Here is a 23,593-nt window from a genome sequence, read left to right on the forward strand (position 1 = left end):
GTCCTCAGACTCCTCCCAGCCCCTCAGAGAAGACCTTGCACGGAGTCTGAAGCACGGAGCAGGGCTGAGAAGGTTCTGAGAGCTCAGGAATGTCAGGATGTGCTGGAGGAGGCCTTGGAGCTGGCTGGGCAGTGTCTGTGCAAGAGCCAAAGCTGGAACTGCTGGCAGTGAGGGAGAGATGGGAGCAGAACAGTTGTGTCTGTGGAAGAGGAGCATTTCTGCTCCTCTTCATCTCCAAATCCTCCTCATGCAGCGGTTCTCAGGGCTGTTTTCCTGTAAATCCCACAAAACCAGGCTGCTCCCATGCTGGATCAGCACTGCAGAGCTGCTCTGGCTGAGCTAAATCGGTGGCACTGGGAAAAATGGGTTTTCCTGGGGGCTGGCCAGCGCTCGGTGGTGCTGGAAGGGCATTTTCCTCCTCCCGAGCCGTGTTTGTCACTGCAGAACCAGGAGGCCCTCCTGGCCCTCGTTCCCGTGGACTTTTCCTGGAGATATTCCCGTGTCAGTGTGAGCGGGGCGTTCCCACATCCCTCTCCCCACAGGTGCTTTCCCCCCACGGCCCCGTCCGGCTCAGCCCTCGGTGAAGTTTGTTTGGACTCAGCAGCTGCCGGCAGCGACACCTTCAGCTGCCGGGGCCCTTCCCAGAGAAAACACGGAAACTGCTCCTCTAATGGTGTCAATCAAGCACAAAAACCCCAAACCTCCCTCGGCTGGCATCCTCTGGAGGGGCACTGGGCTGGAGCTGCGGGGTGAGGCCTGGCTGGCCGGGACAGCAGAGCTGCTGCTCGCTGGTGGAGCTCAGATTTCCCAAAACGACCCAAAACGAGCGAGGAAAGCTCGGGAGCAGAGCAGAGACCTGACAGGCTCTGGGAGGGTCCAGCAGAAGGAGGATCTGGGGATCCCAAACTTGCCTGGCACATCAGAGGGGGGTTGTGAGGAGTCTGGGGTCCCTGAGGATCCCCCAAGCTCCAGCCCCGGTGCCCCACGGCAGCGCCGGCGTCTCGCGGTGTCTGCGCTGCCTCTGAACCTGTTTATAGCAAACCCCAGAGAATCTGTCAGCTGGGAGACTTGGGTTCACTCCTGTCATGTTTAGTTTAGCATCTGACACCTCCTCCCAGACAAATACAGCCCTGGTTCAGCGCACCCGATAACTCCTTCGGAGTGCAGCGCCTGACTTCCATATGGAATAAATTACAGCACCTCCTGAAAAACGCCAGAGGCAGCTGCCAAATTATGCAAAATTTCAACCACTAATGAACACTGTGATGAAAGTTGAATGAAGGTGTATTTACAAGAGCTCCAACACCCTGTCTCTGTGCAGCAGATGCACTGTCTGTGTGTTTGTACCTACGGACACCGCGCTGCGGCACGGCGAGACGGGAGCCGCGGGCTCGCCTGCCTCCGCTGCGTCCCTCAACATTCCCAGAGCCTTCCCTGCCTCTTCCAGAGTCCTCCCAGCAAAAGTTGTAAAGGGAAATTGCAGGAGGAAGAGGCACTGGGGGGTTGGAGGGGGAAAAGGAACAAAGCTCGAAGGAAAAGAGAAGGAGGAGGAGGAGGAGGAGGAGGGAGGTGTTGCAAAGTTTTCTGTTCTTTGCCATCCACAGGTCAGGGGAGAGTCGTGGGTCAGTTCTGACGATGACACAGAGCCAAAATGTTGTGTTGTAAACTTAGAGACAATAAAATAAACATGTTAAAGGGGGCCTAGGAAAGGCTGGAGAGGAACTTTTCCCAAGAGCAGGGAGTGAAAGGACAAGGGGAGATGGTCTCCAGCTGAGGGAGGGGAGGTTTGGATCAGGTTTGGATCAGGTCTGGGGAAGGAATTCCTGGCTGGGAGGTGCCCAGAGCAGCTGGGGCTGCCCCTGGATCCCTGGCATTGCCCAAGGCCAGGCTGGACACTGGGGCTGGAGCTCCTGGGACAGTGGGAGCTGTCCCTGATGGGCTTTAAGGTCCCTCCCAACCCAAACCATTCCATGATTCCCTTGTCCTCCTGCAGCTTTCCAGTGTGAGACATCTCGGTGCAAACTTTCCAACCCCTTGCTGAATAATCTGAGCCAGGGTTAATCCCAAAGCTGCTCCTGTCCCGTGGATGGGGTGAGGTCTCCAAAACTCCTGCTCTCCTGTGGAACAGCACCAATCCCCCTGCAGCTGGGGTGGGGTTTGCTCTTGTGAATGAATCAGGCTCCTTCCTCTGCTCTTTTAGCACATCCTGCTTTTTGAACATCCCTGGAGATGATGGGTAATTCGATTTTTAGCATCTCTTTTTTGAGTGTCTTTTGGGAGACTCAAAATCCATCTGGACACAATCCTGAGTTCTGTGCTCCCGTTTGAGCAGGGAGGTTGGCCTGGGTGAGTTCCCTCACCCTGGCATGTTTTAGGCTCCAGAAGATGCCAGGGCTGGGCTGTCAGGGGGTTCTGGAGGTGCAGAGCTCCCCGTTCCCTGACCCCACCCTTGGGCAGAGCACTCAGGGCAGCGGTGTAACCCGAATCCCTCCTCACCACGTGGATATTCATTTTATTTATTTCCAGTCTGTGCTGATCCTCTGCAGTGGAAGCCTTTGGAAGCTCCTCATCACTGCCTTCCCGTGGGGGGTTAATGGGTGAAAAGGGATTTGCATTGCAGCTGGCAGCTCACAAAATGCAATATTTAACTCCCCATCCTCCCGAGCTCGGTGTCGGGAGCAGGGATCCCAGGGACGGGAGAAAACTGGACCTCTTGGCTAATTATGAGTCATTTATTCTGAACCACACAAATTCTCCAATCTGAATCCCAATTAAGACATTGCACTACATGTGTTAATTAGTCTGCTCTCCTTTTTAAATCGAGCCATAAACCCCACCTAATTAGGAGGTCGGCCCTTGTAATTTGAACTGGCCTGAGTTGGAAGCACCCCTGGAAGTCACACCTGGGGGCTGGGCCCGGGATCGTTTTAAATTGGTCGAGGTTTTTCTGGGGTGATTATAAGGTCCCCGACAGGGCAATAATTACAGAGGGTGCAGTTCCAAATGGAGATGTCAGGGGTGGTGTCACAGCGAGGCCTTGAGCCCCGGGGAGGCTGCGAGGAGCCTGCTCCTGGGATTGTCCCAGCCTCTCACGGATCACAGCAGCTCCAGCAGCAGAAACAGCTCCAGGAGCTGCCCAGAGCATCCCAGGGATGGGCACGGCTCAGCCACGGCAGCCCTGCAACAGGGAGGGCTTCAAGGGTGTGGAGCAGTCACTGCTGTCCTGCTGGGACAGGTCACCTGCTGGGACAGGTGACATCTGCTGGGACAGGTGACTTCTCCTCCTTGGACAGGTCACCTCTCCTGCTGGGACAGGTGACTTCTCCTGCTGGGACAGGTCACCTCTCCTGCTGGGACAGGTCACCTCTCCTGCTGGGACAGGTCACACCTCTCCTCCTTGGACAGGTCACCTGTCCTGCTGGGACAGGTGTCCTGCTGGGACAGGTGACTTCTGCTGGGACAGGTGACTTCTCTTCCTTGAACAGGTTATCTCTCCTCCTTAGACAGGTCACCTCTCCTGCTGGGACAGGTCACCTGCTCTCCTGCTGGGACAGGACACCTTTCCTGCTGGGACAAGTCCTGCTGTCCTCCTTGGCCAGGTGACCTGATGTCCTGCTGGGACAAGTCAGCTGATGTCCTCCTTGAACAGGTCATCTCTTCTCCTTAGACAGGTCACCTCTCCTCCTTGGCCAGGTGACCTGCTGTCCTCCTTGGCCAGGTGACCTGCTGTCCTGCTGGGACAGGTGACCTGCTGTCCTGCTGGGCCAGGTGACCTGCTGTCCTGCTGGGCCAGGTGACCTGCTGTCCTCCTTGGCCAGGTGACCTGCTGTCCTGCTGGGACAGGTGACCTGCTGTCCCACTGGGACAGGTGACCTGCTGTCCCGCTGGGACAGGTGACCTGCTGTCCCGCTGGGACAGGTGACCTGCTGTCCTGCTGGGACAGGTGACCTGCTGTCCCCCTTGGCCAGGTGACCTGCTGTCCCCCTTGGCCAGGTGACCTGCTGTCCCGCTGGGACGAAGCCTGGCAGGTTTCTGTGGGAGGACCCGAGGTGCAGCGTGCTCCGTGCAGCACAGAGCAGCTCAGCACTGCAGAACAGAAGCTTGACTTTCACAGCACAAATTGATAGGATCAACTCTGTCTCGAGAGCTTATTAGCGAGGAGCTGAGATGCTGGAGGAGATAAATCCTGGTGTTTGCTCTCCCCACGTCTCCCCAAGCTGACGGAGATGGAGGCAGCTCTCAGCAAGGGTGGGGAGGCTGAGTGTGCCCTGACAGGCTGGGTGTGCCCTGAGAGGAGCAGGGGACGAAGGCTGAGTGTGCTCAGACAGGAGCAGGGGGTGAAGGAAGTCTGAGTGTGCCCAGAGAGGAGCAGAGGGTAAAGGCTGAGTGTGTTCAGACAGGAGCAGGGGGTGAATTCCTTCCCATCAGATCACCCAGGTGCATTTGGAGCCGGTACCAGACGTGGGGCAAGGGGCTGAGGTGACCTGGGCTCCACCCTGGCTGCAGCCCCGTGCCAAGGCAGGGCAGGGACAGCCTGGGCTGGTGCCTGGGAATGGTGCACGTGGGGCTGGGAGAGGTTTAATCCTGGTGGTGTCACCACAGGCACGGATGTCCAGGGGTTGGTGTCGTCTCTCGGACCTTCCCTGGCCAAGGAGAGCTCCTGGGACTGCCCCAGAGGGAAGGAGATCATGGAATCATGGAATATCCTGAGCTGGATCCTCAGGGATCGTCCATCCAAGCCCTGGCCCTGCCCAGACCCCCCAGCAATCCCACCCTGGGCACACCTGGCAGCGCTCCTGGTTGGAGTTGGGAATGTGCCCATTCCCTGGGCAGTGCCAGCACCCTCTGGGGAAGAACCTTTCCCTGAACTCCAACCTGAGCCTGCCCTGGCCCAGCTCCAGCTGCTCCCTGTGTCCCAAATAACCCAGCAGCACATCCACTCCCTCTCCACATCGCTCACACACCCTGAACATTCCAGCCAAACTCCCCGTGCAGTTGTTGGTTCATATTCCCAATTTTCCAGTGGAATGATAGGGATTCTTTTTGTAAATGGCACTGGAATAAACCCTTCACAAATGATATTTTCCACTTTAACACTGATGAACTGCCTGAGGCCCCCTACCCTGGAATATATTGAATATTCCAGCTTCCACCAGCTGAATGTTGTCCCAGTTTTCTGGTGTTAATTCCATCAGAAAGGTCACTTTTGGGCCATTCCCAGAACCTGACCTTGCAGGAACCTTCAGGTGTTTGCTGTTGGCAAGTCTGGAACTCATAAACATCCCCTGGGAACACCAAATGTTAAAAGATCCTCGTCACCCACTGCAGATGTTGGATTTTAACAAATTAAGGGGTTGCCAATGTTGTAGCTCCATTGCTCCATCAATGAAGCTGCTGGTGCCTTTTCCAGTGTCTTCTCCAAAGCTCCCAAACCTCCCAGTGCCTCTCCAGGACCTGATTTCCTTCTGCTCATGGGGCACCAGCTCCACCTGGTCACCACAGGGGTCACCTGTGCTGGGGTCACCTGTGCTGGGGTCACCTGGTCCCCTCACCCCGCTGAGGGGTGGAACTGGGGCTGGGGGTGGTGACCTGCTGAGGGGGAGCTGTGCCCCCCTGGCAGTGCCCAGGGCCAAGCTGGGCAGGCCTGGAGAGCCCTGGCACGGTGGGAGCTGTCCCTGCTCATGGCAGGAGGAGGAATTGGATCACCTGTGAGGTTCTTTCCAAGCCCATTCCATGATTCTGGGAAGGGCAGCGGTGAGGAGAGGGGGGCCAGGTGAGCAGGGGTGTCCACCCAGGGGTGTCCTGCGCTCCCCTGGACCTGGAATGATCTAACCAAGCCTTTCCCTTGCAGAACTTCGCTCCTGAGGTCCCGTCCCCGGATGATTCTCCCGGTCCAAAGCCTCGTGTGCCTCGCTGCCTTTGGCCTGGCCCTGCCCCTGGCCATCAGCCTCTTCCCGCAGATGTCCGAGGTCAGTGCGTGCCGGGGGCTCTCGGGGGTACCAACCACGGCCTCTCTGCCCTCCTGTCCTGTTCCTGTGTCCTGATGGAGCCAGTGCTCCTCTCCTCAGCTCTGCAGCCTCTCCAGGCAGGCAAAGGCCCCTCTCCCTCACACCGGGGTTTCCTCGGAGTTAAAATATGGAATCCAAGCTCTGTCCCTGAGGCCAGGAGCCTGGGCCACCACTTTGAGGGGGATGTTCTTCCCCACAGCTTCTCTGAGGGTTTTTTATTTTTCATCTCCTGGGGAGACCCAGCCTGGGGGTGAACAGAGGAAAACCAGGCAAGGAGCAGGGAATGACCAACACAGTCTCTCAGAACAATTTAACAGATTGCTCAGGTGAATTTATTTCTAAGTCATTCATTTTGGTGGTTGGAGCTTTTCCTGGCTGTAAATCTGTACATTTCCAGAGAAGGTCTCTATTCCCGAGGGAGAAAGCCTCTGTCACACCAGGACTCTCTCAGGGCTCTTCCCGTGTCAGCTGGAAGAGCTGATCAGGAGTTTGTTTGCTGTCTGCAGGTTAATTGATAGTTTTTCAGTCTGGACGGGTTCATCCATGACTTCCAGCCAGGGAATCTTGCTGTACACTTGTGTGCTGACTGACAAACACGTCGGGAATTCTGTGTTGTCGTCCTTCTTGCTGTCTCCAGGCTGAGAAAACTGTCCCTTCTCTCTAAGAACCTGAATTCATCTCAGTCTTGGAGCCTCTTGCTAAAAGACGTGTTTGCTGAAGCTTTAATGATTCATATGGCTCTTCCTTAAACTTTTTCTAATTAGTCAACATCGTTTTTGGAGCCCTTCCATCAGGAGCAGACACAGCATTGCAGTCAGGAGCTGCACAAGCCCCAGTTGCAGGAGCAATGTGATTTCCCTGCCTCTCCTGGGCTCTGTGTGTGCCCAGAGCCTGGCAGCGCTGCTGGCAGGAGCTCAGCCCCGGCTCCCCGGCCACCAGCTCCGTGCTCTGAGCCCAGCTCTGCCGCCAGGCGAGGCTCAGCAAGGCTGAGGAGCACTGCCAGCTCTTGCACCTGCTCAAGGTAGAGCCTGGAGCACGTCCAACCTGCCCGTGGGAAGGAGGCTCGGGCACACAGCATCCCTTCTGCTCCTTCTCCAGAGAATCTGAGAGTTTTTGAGGCTGGAAAAGCCCTCTGAGATCTCCAACTGTTCCCCAGCAGTGCCAGGGCCACCGCTGCCCGTGTCCCCAAGTGCCACCTGCACAGGGCTTTAAATCCCTGTGGGGATGGGCGCTCCAGCCCTGCCCTGGGCAGCACCTTCCAATGCCTGACCACCCTTTCCAGGAAGAACTCCTTCCTAATTTCCAGTTTAAACCTTCCCCACTGCAATTTCACAGGAAATTTCCAATTTCCTCCCCATTTCCAGGAAAAATCTTTCAGGATAATCAGGGAAGCAAGACCTCAGGAGGTACCACCAACCCCATTTATCCCAAAGGTGACATTGCCACTGTTCCTCCAAAATTCTGTAATTCTAAAATGGTTTGGGTTGGAAGGACCTTGAAAACCCTCTCGTTTCATGGTGGCCCAGGGACACCTTCCCGCTGGAACTGTGGCTTTCGGGGTGACAGATCATTTCTCCTGTGCAGAATCTGATATTCCAGCAGGGAAAATCTCGCTGGCTTCAGCAGCTGAATGAATTCTAACCCACAGGGAAAACTCGGGGCTGAATTTTCATGGCTCCAGGGATACTGGGATTGCAGGCACCAGGCAGTCCTGGAAGCGCCGGCGTTGTTGGGAGTGACCTTCTGAAGGCAGCTGAGATGTTCCCGGCGGTGGAGCCGTGAATCAGCGCTGATCAGGGATCAGACGGGATGACGTGCGCTGCCCACACACCCTGCCAGGGAGAGGGAGCCCTCCCTGAGCCTGCCTGAGCTCTGCCTGCTGGGACCCAGCCCTGCTCCCCGGGGGAGAGCCCTGCACAGCTGGATCCCACATCTGCTCCTGCCGCGGGGTCAGCGGCTCCACAGGGGCTGATCAGTCACAGAATCCCGGAATGGTTTGGAGCAGGAGGGACCCTAAATCCCATCCCATCCCACCCCAGCCTCCCACCATCCCAGGAGGATCCAGCCTGGCCTTGGGCACTGCCAGGGATCCAGGGGCAGCCATGGGAAATCTGGGAATTGCAGCCCAGGCAGGAATTCCTTGCCAAGATCCCAGCCCAATCTCCCCTTTCCCACTGGAAGCCATTCCCTGGCTCCTGGCCCTGCAGCCCTTGGCCCCAGTCCCTCTCCAGCTCTCCTGGAGCCCCTGCAGGGACTCTCAGCACTCCCTGCATTTTGCCCTTCTCCAGGGGAACATTCCCAGCTCTCCCAGCCTATTTCCCCATTATGTTTGCATTTTCTATAAACCTGTGAGTGTTTACAAAGGACATTCCCCCCGTTTTCTGAAATCTCTTTGGAGGTTTTTGTGGGGATGCTCAAGGAGCAAAGCGAGTGATTTACCTGGAACAATCTCTGGATCCATTTCCGGATGGGAAATCCCAGTCTCCTTGCAGGGAGTGTTTCTCAAAACCTGGGAATTTTTGGGTGCTCATCACCAGACATCAACTCCAGTGCTTGGGCTCGATGATCTTGGAGCCTTTTCCAGCCTGAATGATTCCATGATTCTGTCTTGCCAGATAAGGAATTCAGAGGTGTTTGAACACGGATCTGTGAGCAGGTGGGAATGTCTTTGCTTTTCCCATGGCCTCGGTCACGGGACCACGCTGTTGTACCAAGTACTACAGGGAGCAAATCAGCAACGAGGTGTAAGAGACGTGCTCTGCCCCAGGCACGTGGCTGTGGTGTGAGCAGCAACCCCTGCAGGAGTTGTGAGGGATCCAAACCCTGCCCTGAATCACACAGGACCTTTTGCAAAGCAGGGAGCAAACAGAGGCTGAAGTGTCGCGGTTGTTTCGGGCCAGGAGCTCACGTGGCCGCTTGGATCCTCTCTCCTTACAGGACTCAAACTCACAGCTGGTTTTCCAGCAGAGCTGAAGCCTTGCAAGAGGTTGAGTAAATCTGCTGGATAATTGCAGCCACCTTGTCCCAGCAGCTGCTCTGGAGTTATTCCTGTGTGACAACAACTGCAGTGAAATCAGAGCTGAGCTCTGGCTGCAAGCAGAGGCACCAGTGTCAGGGAAAGGGAATTCTGGGGGTGAGCAAACTCCACGTGCTGGGAAGGTTAACGCACCCTGAGCCTTTTCTGGGTCGATATCCAGCCTAGCAGAGCCTTTTGTAGGGATGAAATGCCACTTGGATTTCTGCAGCGGTGCTCCAGAATCACAGCTTGTTTCTAGATATTATGGCTTTAAAGAGAACGTTATAAAAATAAACCCCTCGTATCAGCCACGAAACCATGGATCCTTGGGAATACTCACGCTGGAGCTGCTGAAAAACGTTCTTGTCATCCCAGGATAGCGTTAACTGTGGTACCTAAACCCATCAATATGCATTGAGTAATTCACTGCTGTTAAGTTTAGGAGAAACATGTAGTTAATGCATTTAGCCCACAACCTCCAACTGCCTCCCATGCCCCCCGGGGAATCTCTTCCCTCTCCCAATCCCGCAGCATCCCCACTGACAACTCCTACTCAGCTATGCACTGCCAATGGAAACAGCTGTGACAGCTCCAAACCGAAAATGGGACTTGTGCAAATGAAATTCAGTGTAGCAGCAGAAGAAAGAGCCACGGGGTTGCTCCGCTGCTTTTGCGCCCCGTGGGCCCTGCTCCTCCAGATCGTTCCTTCAGCAGCACCCACCAGGAGCCCGGCGGGATCCTGGGGAAAAGGGGGACAGGGACAGCTGGGAAATGGAGAAACGGAGCTGGAGAATGGCAGAGAAACCTTCACCCACCTGAGCTCTCCTGCCCTGGCCCGGGGGGAGTTCAAAGGGCGTTTTTTGGGTGATGCTCAATGCAAACCGAGGCGTCTTCTGGAATGAGGCTCATTTCAGGCTTTCCTTAAAAATAATCTTGCTCTTGGATCTCCAGGACAAGGGGAATAAACAGCCTAAAATCCAAGGCTGAGCTATTGTTTTCCAATCTGTTTTAGCCTTCATCTTGTTGGCAGGCTGCTTTAGAAAAGCAAAAGGTTAATGAGCCAATGTGCAGTGGGATTATTGCAGTAAAGATGACAGTGAACCAGTAATTACTAATTAGATGCAGTTTAACAGGAGGAACAAGTGAAATCTCCTCTTCACCAACTGTCAATAATTAGCAGATTTGGTGAGGTTGAAATGTGTCCACAGTTAAAAGGCTGATTTTTTAATGAAATGGCACTTGACAAAAGAGCTGTATGGAGGTCACAGCCATAGCCCTCGAGACGCTTCCCCATTCCATACTTAGGAGGGAAATCAGATGCAATCCAGCAGGGGGTCCCCATGGAACCATCCCTCCCTTGGGATTGCTCTGCACAGGGGGGAGGGGAACAGGAGGGATTCTCTGCAGTAATTTTGTCCAACTTGGATGAGAAGCCAGGGAAGGGATTTGCCAGCTGCCATGGGGAAAAATGTTTGAGAAGTGAGAAGTTCTGCTTTGCTTCTGGGGCTGGGGAACGGTTTCCTGGGAGTCTGGGAGCCCTTGGGTTGGAGGCTGGGCTTGGAAGGAGCTCCTCTCAGCAAAGAAGTGGCACAAGGTCCTGAAGGGCTGGCAGGAGGCTGGAAGCTCAGTGGGAAGTGTCGCCCAAAGGCTGCAGAGGATTCAAGCTGTGCCGCAGAGATTGTTTCCTCCTGCTCCACCGGTGGCTTCGGGAGCACCAAGAGGTTCATCTGAGGTTCCTCTCCAAGTGCTGACCCAGCTTATCTTCTGCTTTATCTTCTGTCTTATCTTCTGGTTTGTCTTCATCTTCTGGTTTATCTTCTGCCTTATCTTCTGGTTTATCTTCTGCTTTATCTTCTGTCTTATCTTCTGGTTTATTTTCTGTCTTATCTTCTGGTTTATCTACATCTTCTGGTTTATCTTCATCTTCTGCTTTATCTTCTGCTTTATCTTCTGTCTTATCTTCTGCTTTATCTTCTGTCTTATCTTCTGCTTTATCTTCTGTCTTATCTTCTGGTTTATCTTCTGCCTTATCTTCTGGTTTATCTTCTGCCTTATTGTCTGGTTTATCTTCTGGTTTATCTTCTGTCTTTTCTTCTGGTTCATCTTCATCTTCTGGTTTATCTTCTGATTTGTCTTCTGTCTTCTGGTTTATCTTCATCTTCTGCCTTATCTTCTGTTTTATCGTCCTGTTGACAAAGGCAGGAGTATCTTCGTTCTCCTTGTGAACCTCAAATGAAGAGGTGGCCCCAGGGGGCCTCTTTAATGCCCATGAAATGGTGGATTTGAGCAGAACCCGTGGGATTTACCTGGCAGAACACTGGCATAGTTCAAGTAGGACTTGAGGGAAAATCTGAGGTATTTGGGAATGTTTTGAGCCCTTTTCAAATGAAGGATGGTGGTGCTTAATGAGGTTTCTGGTTCTCCTTAGCGAGGATGGACTTGTTCCTGTTAGAGGCTGGAGAGTGAGTGACCCTTCCAGAGCTCCAGGGGGAGTTCCCAGCCCATCTTTGATAAGAAATAATGGCCTAAGGAAATCCTGAACTCCACCTGTACTTCCAACCCCAGAAGGATCCGAGCACAGCCCGGGGCACTGGCCGTGGCTGATGGATTGTCCCCATCCTCCCTGGGGCACTTCGGGCTTCCCAGCTGACCCTGGAGGGTCCTGCTGCCAGGGGTGCTCCTAACAAATCCTGTTGGATGGGAGGAGTTGGCCCCACAGGTTCATCTGAGGTTCCTCTCTGCTGACCCAGCTTATCTTCTGGTTTATCTTCTGGTTTATCTTCATGTTCTGGTTTATCTTCTGGTTTATCTTCATGTTCTGGTTTATCTTCTGGTTTATCTTCATCTTCTGGTTTATCTTCTGCTTTATCTTCATCTTCTGGTTTATCTTCTGCTTTATCTTCATGTTCTGGTTTATCTTCTGCTTTATCTTCATCTTCTGGTTTATCTTCTGGTTTATCTTCATCTTCTGGTTTATCTTCTGGTTTATCTTCATCTTCTGCTTTATCTTCTGCTTTATTTTCTGTCTTATCTTCTGGTTTATCTTCATCTTCTGCTTTATCTTCATCTTCTGGTTTATCTTCTGGTTTATCTTTTGTCTTATCTTCTGGTTTGTCTTCTGGTTGATCTTCATCTTCTGGTTTATCTTCTGCTTTATCTTCATCCTGCCATCCTGGTGCTCCTGGTTCTGCAGGTGTCCACAGCTGCAGCCCCGCCTGGCCCGCTGTGGGTGTTCAGGGAGCTGTGCTTTGTGTGGTTTGTCCTGGGGTCTCTCGAGGCTGACAGGATTTATCTGAGCTGAGTTTTGACTTCAGAGCACCAGAATCCTCCATGGAAGGCAGTCGGGTGTCCCTGCTCCAGGACAGGTGAGCACTGGAGGGCAGAGACCCCCTCAGGCTGTGCTGCCACAGGTGAAGGGCACATCTGCCACCCCACGGTTCAGGTGGAACCTGCCCTCGCTGCCACCTGGACATGACGGGCTCCTGGCTGCAGGGATCTGCCCCACTTCCTGCTCCCACCTGGAGCTTCTCCCTCGGGCATCATCTCCACCAACAGACAAACCTGGAGCTGGGTTTGCTTCAGAGCTTGCAAGGTCAGCCCACCCTCCATGGGATAAACTCCAGCTCAGCGTGGCAGCAGAGCTTTTTGGGGAGCTCAGGTGCATTCAAGGCAAGGACAGAGACAGGTTCAGGTGCTCCAAACCTCCCCGAGGCAGTTCAGAGCATTCCTGGGTGAAGGTATTCCCTAAGAACACGGGAGAGGATGCCAGGCTGTCCTCTCCTGCCCTCCCAGTGGTGCTGATCCAGCAGCCTCCAGCTCCTTCCCTCCTTCCAGGGAGGGCTTTGGGTCAGTCTGGTGCTTCTGCAGAGAGCACCCAAACATTCCAGACTCTTCATGGCTGGGACATTCCAGTCAGGAGAACCTCCAGATTCTCCTTTTTCTATGGTAACTCCTCATTCCCACCATCTGATGCTCTCAGGTTCTCCTTCTGGGATGCAGCAGCAGCTGTGTCCCGGTGGTTCCCTTCCACCTGCTCCACCTGGTGGAATTCCAGCTGCAAATCCATGGTGGTGATCCCACAGCACTTGCCTTGTCCCAGGGCCGCTTCCCAAGGGGACAAATTCACCTTCATTTCGCATTCAGCTTCATTTGGAAGCTCTTCCCTGCGGTGCCCCTTTGGATTCGTGTCCCGGCACAGCTGAAACTCCTCTTGAGCAGGAGAGAAGGAACCAGTTTGGAAAAGAAAAGAACATTTCTGGATCACAGCATCTCCCATTTCCATGGGGATTTTTTCCCTCGCTTCTTTCTCAAAATCTCAAAATCAAAGCATTTCCCCACTTGCTCCCCAGTGCTCTGGAGCTGGGAGATCTCAGTCATTTCTGGGAGAAAATGCCTTTCTCTTCTAAACATCGTGGATCCATGGGATGGTTTGAGTGGGAAGCGACCTTAAAACTCATCTTGCCTCTTGTGCACAGGCAGGCACAACTCCCACTGTCCCAGGGTGCTGCAAACCCCATCCAGCCCAGCCTGGGACTGCCGGGATCCAGGGACATTTCCAGGGAGAGGGAGAGGGAGAGGGAGAGGGAGAGGGAGAGGGAGAGGGAGAGGAGGAGGAGGAGGAGGAGAAGGAGGAAGAAGAGGAAGAGGAAGAGGAAGAGGAAGAGGAAGAGGAAGAGGAAGAGGAAGAGGAAGAGGAAGAGGAAGAGGAAGAGGAAGAGGAAGAGGAAGAGGAAGAGAAGGAGAAGGAGAAGGAAGGGGAAGAGGAAGGGGAAGAGGAGGAGGAGGAAGAGGAAGAGGAGGAAGGGGAAAGGGAAGAGGAGGAGGAGGAGGAGGAGGAAGGGGAAGAGGAAGGGGAAGAGGAGGAAGAGGAGGAAGAGGAGGAAGAGGAGGAAGAGGAGGAAGAGGAGGAAGAGGAGGAAGAGGAAGAGGAAGAGGAAGAGGAAGAGGAAGAGGAAGAGGAAGAGGAAGGCTCTGGCCTTCAGGAACTCCATTATCACTGCTCAGGAGCCCCTGGGACACCTCAGGGAGGTGGAATGTGCACCTGCTCCGCCTGTTGGGGTGATTTTGGGGCTCGGTGACACCTCGGGGCCGGGGAAGGTCAGGAGTGAGCCCCGCTGGCTCTGGGGGCCGTGCCTTTGCTGTCCCTTGGCTCCCTGTCCCGGAGCCTTTGATTTGTGACCCAGCTGGGTTTTGATGGCCACTCCTGGGAGCGCTCCTTTGTTTCCCCACTCAGAGGTGCTGGACATTTTCCAGGGCATTAAAACCTCGTCCTGGAGCCACGGAGCTCTCCAGGAGCTGACCCCAGCTGTTCTTTGTGGTCAGTGGGGTGGGTGTGGGACCCCTCTGAGCGCCAGGGGCTCTGGCAGCCGTGTCAGACGGGATCTGGTTTCATGTTTATACCCCTGGCCCTGGGAGACAGGTTCAAGTATGTGAAGTATCCCCCTGCAAGCACAGGCTGCTGCAGGTGTGTGGGTGCTGGTGGGCATAAAAAAACATTCCTGACACCAGCTCTTTTGAGGAGTCTTCACCTCCTGATGGCTATAAGCCATTAGGAGTCAAAAGAAAGAGCTGACATCCGACAAGTCCGGATAAACAGCTAAACATTAACCCTTAAAGTGGCCCGAAAAACAGACTTAAAAGGCTCTTTGTGGAAAGAAACTATTTTTTTTCTGCAGGTCTGTTAATTGCTGTCTTTCTTCAGGACACCTTTCAGCAGCACCTACTGTAAACACAGGGGCTCCTCCCCAGGATTCCTGCAGGGCCGTGGCCATTCCTGAGCCCACCGCTGGCTCCTGGGCTCTGCTGCTTTATCCTGGGCCTGAAAACCAAGATCCTTCCCCTCTCCTGCCAGCCCACCCTGCACATCCCAGCCGCCTGCTGGGAGTCAGGGAATTCCGAGTCGGAATGATGAGCGACCCACCAGGATCCCTGAGCGCCACTCCTGGAATCAGTAAATCGGAAAAGACCTTTAATATCACCAACCATTCTTGGTCTTTTCGGGGTTCACCCCCAGATCTTCCCTGCCCTTTCCCCTCTCCTGTCACACAGGGTTGGATTTGTCCTTTTTGGTGTATCTGGAGTTGTTTTGGCTCATCTGGAACAACTCCAAGAGGTGCAGGATGCAAAGGAAGGGGATCAGTTGTCCGGACTTGCCTGCTTAGGGCTGAGAATGCCTTATTAATCACATCTCACATGTATAATTATCTGTAATTGCTTTTTAAATTTCCTGTTCCTAGTGAGGCTGGTGGTCTGTGAGAGAAGGAAATGTGCTGGAGGTTGGGATCCTGAGGAATTTGCTCAGCTTCCCTAAAGCACCAAGGGCATCCCTAAATCCCACTCTTCCATCGTGCTCTTCCTCCTGAGTAGCAGGAGAATTCAGGGGTCGATGTCTTCAGCAAAGAGCAACAAATTCTTTCTTCCTTGACAGAGCTGCTGGAGGAATTCCTGCTGGAATGGGCCTGGGAGCTCGTTTTCATCCAAAAGGAAACTTTTCAATAATGCCCACATTCAAAAGCAGGATTTTAATTTTATTTTTTCCTTCCAAGAAAGGAGAAACTCTGAGTGTCTTTGTAGGTGCTTTTCCTTCCAGCAAGGATCAGGAATCACAACCAAAATCTGTGATTTTGGGAGTTCTCAAAACTCAAAAGTTCCACGTTTGGAGTGGTGACTTTTCCACCCATCCACTGGCTGGGGTGTTCCACAAGAGATCTGCATCTCTAACGTGAGGGTTCTTCCAGGAATCCAGGGAGGAGCTTCCTCAGCCCTCTCCTCAGGAAGGTCCTGGCCTGGCGAGGCCACGAGCCCTGGGGTCACCTCACAGCTGCTTCTGCAGCAGCCTGAGACCTTTCTGGAGCCGGTGTGGAAGTGAATTAATCGTGGTAAACTCAGATTTACCCCGTGGTGGATCCCCTCCCACACTGAGCAAACTCCCAGCAGAGGGGAAAGGCTTCGAGGCCTTGGCTGTCTCCTCTCCCTGGAAGACAGACACAGGGGACTTTTCTTGATCTTGCTGTTTGAAATCTTGAAATCTTACTTTAATAAAATCTTAAAGCTTTTTTTGGGGGGGTTTTGTTGTAGCACTTGAGGTTTCTGGTGCTGTGGGCATCCCTCTGCTTTCCCAGAGGACTCAAACCCACAACTTTGCAGTGATTTGGGGGTGGTGCCGATTCTTATTCCAGTTTTTATAAAGCTGGAAGTGCTGAGGGCTCAGTGCTAACCAAAGCCCCCCAAAACCCCAAGTGAAGGCTTAGAAACCGTAGGATTTCAAAGAGCAGGATGGAGAAGAAGCTCCTTGTGCCTGTCAGATGTCACCGAGGTCACCGGGAGGGTCCCCGTGGGGCGCTGGGGGTGCTCCTGGGGGATTGGTTTGGGTTTGACCACGGGGCTGGAGCTGGGGAGCTGCTGCTGTGCTCGGGGACAGGCTGGGACACGCAGGGGTCACCTCCCAGCCCAGGTGTGGGGCTGTCATCCCACCTGCCGGCTCTGTTATCACCGCCGGGATCATCGCTCATTCCGCAGACACCGAGGGCAGCTCCCTGCTCCAGCCAAACACAACATTTCTTTCAAAGATGGGCCAAAAAGACTGGAGAGAAACCTAAAATGAAGAGAACTGTGCTGGTCACCTCTTAAATTCAGGTTTTATTATTAATTTGAAGGAAAACTTCACAAACCCGCCTTTCCCTTCCGCCCGCCTGCTCCCGTGTCGAGCTCTTTGCCGAGTGTTTTTCCTCAGGGAAGCTGTGCTGTGGTAATTTCCCAAAAGGGAGATTAGAAATTCCAACCCTCGATTGTAGAAGAATGAAATTATTTTGGAGAAGACTTTTAAGGTCATCAAGTCCAACCGTTAACCCAGCACCAGCAAAGCCCAGGAGCACAGGATGATTTAGGCTGGAAAATATTTGGTTATTCCCAAATTATTTGGCAATTGGTTATTCCCATTTAAGCTGAGGGCAGGAACATCCCTGACAAACAAAAATAATCCTAAAATGGAAAACCTTCGAAAACCACAACAGGCAAATATTCCAGAGCAGACAAATCTTCCAGGACAAAAAGCCTGCTGAACTTAATAAATCTCAAAAGCCAAAACAACCAAATATTCCAGAACAGCCAAATATTCCATTATTATTATTATTATTATTATTATTATTATTATCATTATCATTATCATTATCATTATCATTATCATTATCATCATTATTATTATTTTTATTTTTATTTTTATTTTCATTTCAATTTTTATTTTTATTTTTATTTTTATTTTTATTTTTATTTTTATTTTTATTTTTATTTTTATTTTTATTTTCATTTTTATTTTCATTTTTATTTTTATTTTTATTTTTATTTTTATTTTTATTTTTATTTTTATTTTATTTTTTTGTTGTTTGTTTTTCTTTTGTTGTTGCTGGTTGTTTTTTTTTATCTGGAAAAGACGTTCTGGGAAGGCAGAAGGGAGGTGGATGCAGTCAAAGCATTTCCTATCAGCTCAGGAGTAGAATCACGATCTCTTGGAATGGTTTGGGGTGGAACAGGACAGGGTAGAAATGTAAGAATTTTTAAGGTCCCTTCCACCCCAAACCATTCCATGATTCCATGGTTCTAATCTTGAGTTCTCAGGAGACTTTCCATGGTTTTGTGAAAAACATTTTGACTGAATACAACGTTTTTTTATTATGAAAACAGAACATTTCTTTCAAAGATGGGTCAAAAAGACTTGAGAGAAAACTAAAATGAAGAGAACTGTGCTGGTCACCTCTTAAATTCAGGTTTTATTATTAATTTGAAGGAAAACTTCACAAAATCCACATTTCTCTCAGAACTGTTTTCCCCCAGCTCTGTAATTTGGGCAGAAAACTGAATATTGATCATTCATCAATCATTCATTTGTACTTCAGTCATGAGAACATCTCTCCACCAGTGTGTCCAGCTTTGGGATGCACTGGGATTTCAACTGGGTAGAAAAAGTGGGAAGTTGTCAGAAAAGACAATTGTAAAAATTTAAAGTTAAAAAGACTTTAACACCAAAATTTCGGGCAGCAATCTGCCTTGCTGAGGAGAGGCACGAGTTTTGTCTGTCGGTTTTCACAAAGCTGAGCTGATACTCTTTGGACACTTGGGAAGGAGATCAGCAGGAGAGAGCTCCTGGGGGCAGCAAGTGGAGAAATGAAGAGCTGGAATTGTGGATTTAGGAAAATGCCGACCGTGGGGGCGGCTGGTGCTCCTTGGAGTGGGACACGGAGAGGCCTTGGGGCTCCACAGCTGCTTGGGCTCTGAACCAGAGGCTGGAGATGCTCTGACAAATACTTCCTGTGTTACAATCAAAAGGTTTTTGGAGTGTTTCCCAAATTCTCTCACCTTCAGGTCCCCTCCAGCTGTCTGCAGGACTGTAACGATTCCAAGAGGAATCCTTAGCCAGCACTGCTGTGCTCATCTCATTCCTTTGGGATCGATCCATGGGGGGCACTTTAGTGGTTTGGGTGGGATGGGACCTAAAAACCCATCTAATTCCACCCCCTGCCATGGCCAGGGACAGCTTCCATGGCCACCTTCCATGACCAGGGACACCTTCCATGGGCACCTTCCATGGTCAGGAACACCTTCCGTGAGCAGGGACACCTTCCATGGCCAGGGACAACTTCCATGGACACCTTCCATGGCCAGGAACTCTTTCCATGGCCAGGGACACCTTCCATGGTCAGGAACACTTTCTGTGGTCAGGGACTCTTTCCATGGACACCTTCCACTAGGCCCAGGTGCTCCAAGCCCCATAATCCAAGGGGAACTGGTCAGTGACCTGAGATACCACAGAGACACCCACAAATCCGTGGGGCAGGATGGATCCATCCAAAGCGGTTGGGAGAGCTGGGGGAAGGACTCACAGAGACATTTCCCATCATTTATCAGCACTCCTGGATAACTGGGAAGGTCCCAGTAGACTGGGAATGCAAATGGGTGGGGCCCTCATGACAAGAAAGGGACTGGAGCATGTCCAGAGAAGGGAATGGAACTGAGAAGGGGCTAGAGAATTGCTGAGGGAGCTGGGATGGGGCTGGAGAATTGCTGAGGGAGCTGGGAAGGGGCTGGAGAATTCCTGAGGTGGCTGGGAAGGGGCTGGAGAATTGCTGAGGGAGCTGGGAAGGGGCTGGAGAATTGCTGAGGGAGCTGGGAAGGGGCTGGAGAATTGCTGAGGGAGCTGGGAAGGGGCTGGAGAGATGCTGAGGGAGCTGGGAAGGGGCTCAGGCTGGAGCAAAGGAGGCTCAGGGGGAATTTCTGGCTCTGCACAAGTCCCTGGCAGGAGGGGACAGCCGGGGGGGATTTGGGATCTGCTCGCAGGGAACAGGGACAGGAGGAGAGGGAACGGCCTCAGGGGAGCTCAGGGTTAGGACAGCAGCAGGAATTTCCCCATGGAAAGGGAGCTCAGGCCTTGGAAGTGCCCAGGGAGGTTTGGATGTCCATCCCTTGAGGGATTTCAAAGCCCTTGGAGGTGGCATTTGGGGACATGGGGCAGTGCTGGCCCTGGCAGGGGTGGTTGAGTTTTGTGATCTCCAAGCTCCTTTCCAGCCTCAAGCATTCCATGATTCCATGGTGCCACAGCCCTTCCTACACCTGGCAGAGCTTCCCGAGGGCTCCGAGAGCCTGGCCCTGCCCCGGGCTTTGCCCTGGTGACCAAAGTCCTGGGAGGAGATGGCCGAGAGCTGCTGGAAGGGCCAGGAGACCCTTCCCAGGCTCCAAATGATCCTCCAGCACCTCTCCCTGTTGGCAGCAGCAGAAGACACAGTGACCATCCTGGTCCTCCCTTCCCCCACCCCGGAGCAGCATCCACCAGTCCCCATGACCCTCCCCCTCCCAAAATTGGCTGCTTTCTCCCTTCTTCTCCCCCCCTCCTTTTTTTTTTTTTTTTTTTTTTTTTTTTGGCTGAGTGATGAGCTGTATGCCAAATCCATCTGCTCCTGTCTCCCCTAGCTGCCTTCCATATCGTTCCAGGATCCCTGGCAGCGAGCCTAGACCTATCTCTCTCCCTGCACTCTCCGGAGCACATTCCTTTCTACACCTTTTCCCGAGCTGGGATAGAAATGAGTATCAACCCCAAACAAAAAGCATCTGCTTTCTGCCTGCTGCTGCCTCACCGGCCGCGCCTGCACGTTACACCCGTGTCAGCAGCCATGCAAAACACACACAACCCCCCTCGCACCCAGCCGGGAGTGGATGCCGCAATTTGGGGCGCAGGGAGCTCCCCCGCGCCCGCTCCCGCGCCGGCTCCGCAGCACCAGCTGTGACCACCGCACCATTTGTTCCTCCAGCCCACGCCAGCACTCGGAGCCAGTTCTTTATCACCCCAATTAGCCTTGTCTGAGCTGATGAGAGGAGAGAGGCTTCCACTGCAAGGCAAGGATGGGGGGAAGAGAGCTGGAGAGCCGTGGGTACCCGGGAGGCGATTCCCAGCTTTGTTCCTTGGGAAGGATGGATTTCAGCGGGTCAGGGGCGCCGGTGCTGGCATCGCCGCCGTCCTGCCTGAGCTGCTCCATGAACGGGTGCTTCGTAAGGGTCAGGACTTCCTGGGGTTTTCCCCCTTTTTCCTTCGTGCTCTTGGCTGTCCTCCAGGAGCATCCTCAGGCTTCACCTGCTCCCAGGGGCCGGGCTGGGCTTCATCCCGTTGAGGATCTCCCTGGATCTAAGGCAGAGCTCCCAGCGGCCTCACAGGGTGCTGAAGGAATTTCCGTTTCTCCCACGGCCTCACTGGAGAGTTCCCCATGTTGGATACCAAGCTGTCCTTGCAGCCATCGGCCCCAAATCCGGGGTTTGCCCCAGACACCCCCCTTACAGCACTGTCTGGGAGCAGTGCTTCCCACCCCGGGTCCCTCAGTGCTGCCGGAGCCTCTGTACCTCCCAGACTCCTGCTGGATTCACTGGCCAGGGCCCTTTCCTGGTGCCGCCCCAGTGCCATCATCCCAAAGCCAGGAAGGTGATTCCTGCTTTGCCCTGGCACAGAGGGAGCTGGGAGGAAGAGGATGGATGTGATTGAACCCCAGACCCATGGTGGGCACTCGGTTTGAAGGGATGAAGTGCCCTGTGTGGGGCAGGGGGACAGGTCCCATCAGGGTGGGCCCAGCAGGTCCCAAGCTGCTCCTGTGCAGGAGGGCTCCCAGCATGGCCATGACCATGATCGGGGTCGTCTGGGAGCTGAGGCACCAAAATCTTGACAAGGAACTGTGGTGTCCACATCTGACACAATTCCGTGGCCAGTGGAAGGCTGGCTGAGCAGGTCCAGGATTCTGGAGGTCCATCTATCCCAAAATGAGTGAAATTACACTTTCCAACAAAAACCACCACCAAGGGAGTCAAAGACTGACCTTGTGCACAGCCAGGTTGTGATTTAGTGTTGTCTTGATACCTGTAACCCACCATCATCTCCCTGCTCTTCTCCATCTGATTTCCAAGTGGGAGGAGTAGGTTCCTCCTGGTGGATTTCTGAGCAGCTTTCCCAACTTCTTGTACATCTTTCCTTGGTGCAGATGCACCCCTTGGGGCTCCTGAGGCTCCAGAGCAGATTTTAATCCCTCCTTGATTGAAGTCAGCCAGAAAGAGACTTGCAGAGGAGGCTCCAGTTCAACCAGTCACCCCCAGTTTCTCCAGCACCTTCCCAGGCTTTGGGTTTGGTGTCACACATTTCCAAACCAGTGCCTGCTGGTGTCACAGAGCTCCCTGCCTGGGTGCCCATCCCACTCGAGAACCATGGAATCGTTAAAATGGAAAAGCCCTCAGAGTCCATCCAGTCCAAGCATTCCCCAGCACTGCCAAGGCCACCACTGGCCATGTCCCCAGGTGCCACATCCGTGTGGTCTTTGAGCACTCCCACCTCGGGCGTGAATTCCCACGTCCTGCTCAGTCACCAGAAGCATCCTGCCTCCATCCCATCCTCCCCGAACCCACCTCAGACCCCACAGCCTTGCTGTGGATGAAGAACTCATCCCCCACGTCAGGAAAGGAGCTTTTTTCCCCCCTGGACCGGGGGATGGAAGCTGGAAGGATCTACAAACAATTATCTCATCTCTTCCTTCCACCAAGACAATCTCAGCTCTGCCTAAACTATTCTTGATGGGTTCCCTGTAATTTGTGCTGAAAACTTCCCACCACAGACGCCCCACACCTTCCCCGAGCAGTCGGCTGCGATATTTTGCTCTTCCCACCAGGATACTCTTCCTGCTGTTCAGCTTGGATTGTGCTCGCTGCTTCTTGAATTGTGTCCCAAGAGAGCGTGAACACAACACTGCTCCTTCCTTCCCTCCTTCCTTCCCTCTCCCAGCCTGGTGCGCATCCCCCCGCGCAGCCCCTGGCTCCCAGCTCGGCACATCCCCAGGGCGTTCAGAGCACCGCTCTGGGCTCCTCCAGGGCAGCTGTGGCTGTCCTTGGAGCTCCCAGTTCTCCAAAGCTTTGGAGAGGGTGGGATTGGGGGCCTCTCCGTTGGGTTTGTGTGGAGACTTCCTGGGAGCAGGCTGGGTTTGGGCTGCCCCATTTCCCCAAGCCCTGCGACGGACGGCCAGCGCTGACCCGCCCAGTGCCGGGTGGGATTCGTTTCAAAGCACAGAATCCCAGGATCACTGAGGTTGGAAAAGCCCTCTGAGATCACAGAATCCAACCTGTGACCCGTCCCCACCTTGGCAGCGGTGTGGCATCGCCACATCCAGCCATTCCTTGAACCCCAGCCTGGCGACTCCGCTTCCCACCTGGAATATTTCCTCCCGGTGCTTGAACCCACCCAGCCCCAAAACCTCGGAGCTTTTCTGCCTGTCCCTGGCAGAAAAACCCCCACACAAAGGGAGGAAAAGCTGCGTCAGAGGCAGGCAGAGCAGAGTTAATCCTGCCTCGAACGGGATCCGTCGGATCCGGATCTCCTGCACCTTTCCCGGTGCTCTCCCGGCACAATGCTTCACTTTGTGCTGCAGCACTGAAAGGAATGGTGAAGTTGCTAATAATGGCACTAAAAGAAAATATGCTACATCTGTTATGGATAGCAGTACAAAATTAGCTGATCACACCTCTGACACCCAAGATGTCTTCACTTAAAATACTCGTTGGCTTTACTTTACATAATTTGCTGATTATATTTAAAAGAAATACAATTTTGCAATTACTGTTCTTTCTGGTGTGCTATCTATGCATCATTTTCTTTTTATGTTTATATATTTCTCCTTCATTAGTGCAGTCTGAAGGGTGATTAGATCCCTTCAAACATTTTACAGAGGTTAAACGTTGATTAAGATTTAATTATTACTGTAAATAGCTTGGAATGACATATGGTGCAAAAACCTGACATATGTGCATTTGAATAAATGAAGTGCTATTTCCCATGATGCTTCAGTAGCTGTTTAACAGCTTTGCTGAAGGGTTATGTTGCACCTCATGTTAAGATTGCTTTGATGTTATATTTTGTTGGGTTTTTGCAGCTGAAAGCTAAGAACAGTTTTTCCAGTTTTTAAAAACATTGAATATTTTAAATACCTAAATTGTTTTGCACAAATTTTTGCTAATTTGTCTAACTAGGTTAAACATTTTCAAAAGCATTTCGATTTTT

The 23,593-nt window shown here is 52.8% G+C and overlaps 1 protein-coding gene across 1 annotated transcript in view; it reads left to right on the forward strand.

Annotated features, from left to right (window-relative positions):
- SFXN5 (sideroflexin 5) overlaps positions 1–23,593 on the forward strand; it is a 110,140-nt gene that overhangs the window by 85,588 nt on the left and 959 nt on the right. The window contains exon 13 of the mRNA XM_086888704.1: positions 5,852–5,969. Coding sequence (XP_086744830.1) covers positions 5,852–5,969 — 118 coding nt within the window. The remainder of the gene's footprint in view (positions 1–5,851; positions 5,970–23,593) is intronic.

This window comes from Cyanistes caeruleus, chromosome 5, assembly GCF_971803275.1.
Source record: "Cyanistes caeruleus chromosome 5, bCyaCae1.hap1.1, whole genome shotgun sequence".
Classification (NCBI taxonomy): Eukaryota; Metazoa; Chordata; class Aves; order Passeriformes; family Paridae; genus Cyanistes; species Cyanistes caeruleus.